The sequence below is a fragment of the Pterocles gutturalis genome, unplaced genomic scaffold (assembly GCF_000699245.1).
Source record: "Pterocles gutturalis isolate BGI_N339 unplaced genomic scaffold, ASM69924v1 scaffold39893, whole genome shotgun sequence".
NCBI classification, from domain to species: Eukaryota; Metazoa; Chordata; class Aves; order Pterocliformes; family Pteroclidae; genus Pterocles; species Pterocles gutturalis.
The window spans coordinates 674-5,077 of NW_010127203.1; the positions used below are offsets into that span (position 1 = coordinate 674).

General features: G+C 52.6%; 1 protein-coding gene across 1 annotated transcript; it reads right to left on the reverse strand.

The window, feature by feature from the left end:
• Positions 1 to 358: 358 nt before the first annotated feature.
• LOC104465952 (zinc finger MYND domain-containing protein 12-like) lies at positions 359 to 4,090 on the reverse strand (the record flags this gene model as incomplete). Its single annotated transcript, XM_010079204.1, has 4 exons — positions 359 to 478; positions 1,974 to 2,119; positions 3,046 to 3,166; positions 3,968 to 4,090. Coding segments are annotated over 4 exons (510 nt in total), but the record flags the coding sequence as incomplete, so codon positions are not given.
• Between the last annotated feature and the right edge of the window lie 314 nt (positions 4,091 to 4,404).

The window sequence follows — 4,404 nt, forward strand, 5'->3', positions numbered from 1 at the left end:
CGTCAAACCGAAAAGCAAATTGAGGAAACGGGTAACACACATCCCGGCTCCTGCACAGACAATGTGAGGATGTAAGAGGCTGTTTGCTGATTCATAAATCATTCGGGAAGGATTTCTGCATCGTGTGTTTGTTTCCCACCCTTACGCCTGTTCCGGAACAGGCACCAGAGGTTGAGCAGCGCGTGAAAATTAACTGACACCAAAATGTTTAATTTTCAAACACGTTGAGATGGAAAGGGACACGCCGGGAAGACGACAGCAGCAGCAGGGACCTACGCGCGGCGCGGAAGGCGTTTTGTGTTCAGCAGCTGGTTAAACAGATCAGAGGCCAACACCTCGGGCGGGTGGAGAGAATTCTTTATTTTGTGCGGGAAGGCTCAGGGTTAATCAACATTAACAAATGACCGATGGCTTCCAGAGACTCTTGCTGGGGAAGTTGTTTCACCAGGTCGAAGGCTCTCCTCCCCATCTCCTCAGCCTGGATCGAAACAGAAGAAATCCCAGGTAACTGTCAGGAATTTGGCTTTTCTCAAGGGGCTGTTAAACACCCGCAGAGGCTCCTTGGAGGAGCTGCACGGGAACAGCTCCGGGCCCCAGCCGCCGTTCCCGAGGGTGACCTGCACAAGCGGCTTTGCAGGAGAGAGAAAAGCCGCCGACAGAGACCAGAGACGGGCTCCAGCGGTGCAGACAGGAGAGATTACTGTCCCCAGCCCCCCGCATGGGAGATTGTCACCTCCCGTCCATCCAGCAGCTCATTCAAACCTCCCGGGCGAGGACAGGCTGAGAGAGTTGGGGGTGTGCAGCCTGGAGAAGAGAAGGCTCCGGGGAGACCTTCCAGCACCTCCCAGTGCTGAAAGGGGGCTACAGGAGAGATGGGGGGGCTCTGGATCAGGGGGTGCAGGGACAGGACGAGGGGGAACGGTTTGAAGCTGCAAGAGGGGAGATGGAGATGAGATGTGAGGAAGAAATGTTTTCCTGTGCGGGGGGTGAGGCAGTGGCCCAGGGTGCCCAGAGCAGCTGTGGATGCCCCATCCCTGGAGGGGTTCAAGGCCAGGCTGGATGAGGCTTTGGGCAACCTGGGCTAGTGGGAGGTGTCCCTGCCCATGGCACGGGGTGGCACTGGGTGGGCTTTAAGGTCCCTTCCACCCCAAACCATCCTGGGATTCTACCATTCCCAAAGCTATTTCAGGAAAAAAACCAAACCAGCTGTATTGACTCTGAACAAAACCCCTCCTTTCCCTTGGTGGCTCTTCCAGGGATCAGACATCCTCACGCTTACAGAGCTTTGCTGCATTCCCAATTTGGATTTGTTTCTTTGTGTCTTCCCAACACTGACTCACACCATGACGCCTTTCTCTGATGGGATGAAGAGACCATCAGCCATCTGTATTTTCACCCTTCAAAGCACAGCCAGAAGAAACTCTCCAGCGCTCAGCCCAGACAAAGAGCCCTGATTTCCAGATGGTCACTGCTCAGCACTTCCCCAGAATCAGTTATTTTGAGGCAGAGAATTGGGCACTCTAAAGTTAGCAGTCACAGCTGAGATTCTGAGCCATAAAAACACCAGGTTGCAGATTCAAAACGGAATTACAGGGTCCCACAGAGCGAACCTGCGTTAACATCGGGGTCATTACCGGAGCCTGGCTCCAGGAGAGGCACGAGCGAGGCGGGTGGCCACACCGCCCGGACAGCCCAGAGAAAGGACCGAGCCAGAAAACGGGGATAACTGCAGGATCCGCGCGGATGGTCCGGCAGCGACCACGCCAGCCCCAGCGGGATCAACTGGAGCGCCCATTGCAGGGTGGCTCCACGCAGAGCTGCGGCGGTGGCTCTGTCCTCGGTCACCCCGCGCTCCACGGCTGCTGCGGATTCAGGACGGGGGCAGGCGAACACCCGCAACCAGCTGCACGGGATGGGGTGAGCACCGAACCAGAGCTGGTAGCACTCCGGGATCCCCCAAAGCCGACCCTCACCTTGGGTAAATCCGCGAGCAGGTAGTAAAGCATGGCGAGAGCGTGCAGAACGCGGGCGGTTTCCCCGGGTTGCTGCTTTGGTTCCTGTTCTCTGACGTCTAACACCGCCTTCAGCACCTGGATCGCTTCTGCTCGCTGGGCGTCAGCTGCAGCAAGAAGGAAAGAACCTCGTTGGACGTCTGTGTGCAAGATAATATATTCAGAACTGTCCAATTATCTCCTCTAGACATCAAAGCGTTTCTCCTGCAAGCATCCATGTGGTATCCCAGCTCCATGCAAATTCCATCCCCCTCCGCAGCTATCTTTTCATCCCGTCAGTAATTGCGTTGATGAGCCTTTAGTGAGGATGCGGAGTCAGAACAGCCGCGGGAAAAGGGCAACTTTCCCCCTCCCGTCTGAACCGGCGATGGTATCGCGCAGCCCGGGATGGAGGCGATGCCGGGGAACGGGATTTACGGAAAGGTTTCTCTGCTCTGACAACATCCTGATCAGCGCAGATGGTAGAGGGAAGACAAGCAGCAGGGTCTAGGCTGAGTTCAGGGGCAGCACCACGCACGCCGTGTGTTTCCTAAAGCTTTATGCACCTCGATGTCCCGGGGCGAGATTCCCCAGCTGCTCTCTGGAGAGTATTCTCCAGGTTAACGCGCCCCATTGCCAGCACACATTATTCTATTCAGCTTCAGGAGGTGGAGTTGTGCACCTCCCTAAGTGAGATGAAATGTCATTTCCACGTAATGAAATGGAGACAAAGGAGCTGCAGAAAAATGAGAACGTTGGAGTGGAATTGAATCCTGCAAAGCCAAACCCTGTGTTGGTACAGCCGCTGCCAAGGAGCACGCAAACACACGGGGCAGAGCTGTTTCCACGCAAACATCCTCATTCCTCAAGCAGCCTCCTTGGTTTCATCCAGCGCCATCCGCTGAGCACCAACAGCACAAATACCCGTGATTCCCACTAAATTCGGTCTACAGAAACGCCGCACAAAACCCAACGCCGTCAATACGAACAGTGGGATGTGCCGACTATTTAAAATTTCATCTTCCGAATGGTTCTGCGCAATAGTGGGGCTTACTCAGACCGTCTTCACCGACTTCCTCGTCCTCGGTGGATGGAGACGTTTCTGGTCGTGACTTGAGGATCTGCTCCCGAGCGTGAAGTGCCTGCAGCAGCGAGGCATGCCAGATGCCGGTTACCTATCAGGAAGCAGATGAATTATTTCACTCCTATGAATACCTGGTATTTAGCTGTTCCATAAACAATGTGTCCTGCGGTGCGTGTCGCTGCCGCAAGAACCGGGTGCCGGCTGGCGGGCTGGGGGGTTCACGGGGAGGCGTGACAGCTCTTCTCCCGGTAGCTGGAAGCTCATTTCTCTATCAGATTATTCATTTCCACCAAACAAATCTAACCAAATCGTTACCCCAAAGCAAATCGGGCTGCAGTCTGCAAGGGGAATGGTGGCAGATGGCACAGAAGCTCCATTTCCACAGAAAATCAAGCTCAAGAAATGAAAGTTCATTTTTTTTTTTCCCCAGTTATTAGAGCAACTAGATAATCGTTCCTTCCCTTCCTTGATCATTCTGTTCTGACAATCTTTCGTCCATGTGACTTTTCACTGATTCTCGTCCGTATCCCGCTGCCGCTCAGCAGCTCTGCCCTGGCCATGGAAACTCCTCGGTGACCTTCTCCTCCGGTGGGATTCCTTCACCTCCGTTGCGGGGTATTTGGTGACAAAGCTATTTTCTAACGAGGTTTGGCTGCCCGGATTGAAGACGACTTGAATAACAATTTTTAACCGAGTACAGGGTTAATGTCTCCTGGTTTTAACTCAGAGAAATATTGAAGGGTGAGAAGGGTTTCTGGGGTTGATCCTAAAGCAATGTGGACACTAGATGTGGTGTCATCATATCAAAGGGAATCAGAAACAGGAAAAACACTGGAAAGAGCACAGAAAAAACCAGAGAAATATATAGAGGATGGCCTTTGGTTTTACCAACCTTAGCATAGAGTGAGTTCGCTACATCCATCTTGTTCTGACGCAAAAAAATATTAGCCATGTGGAAATACCCTCCAGAGGTCTCAATAGATTTTACTCCAAACGTAGAACTAGCAAGGTAAACCTGAAATTAATATTAAAAAAAAAAAAAAGCAGAAGTTTAATGTTCATATCAAACCTGGGAAATTTTTCTTTAGGGAACAATAATATCACAAGCATTCCCTTTTTTTCTGTGTAACTGTCGTGTTAGCTGATGATGACTGTGAAGTGTGGCAGTAAAAAAGCGGCATTTGGGGTTTTTCCAAAGGAACACGACACCCCAAATCCCCTCATGGCAACGTGTTACCCTGCTGAAGCACAGGCAGGTCCCCCATCTCCTCCTCCCCTGTGCAACCCCTATGTCTCCTCTCTCCGCACACCCAACCCGCTGCCGCCCAG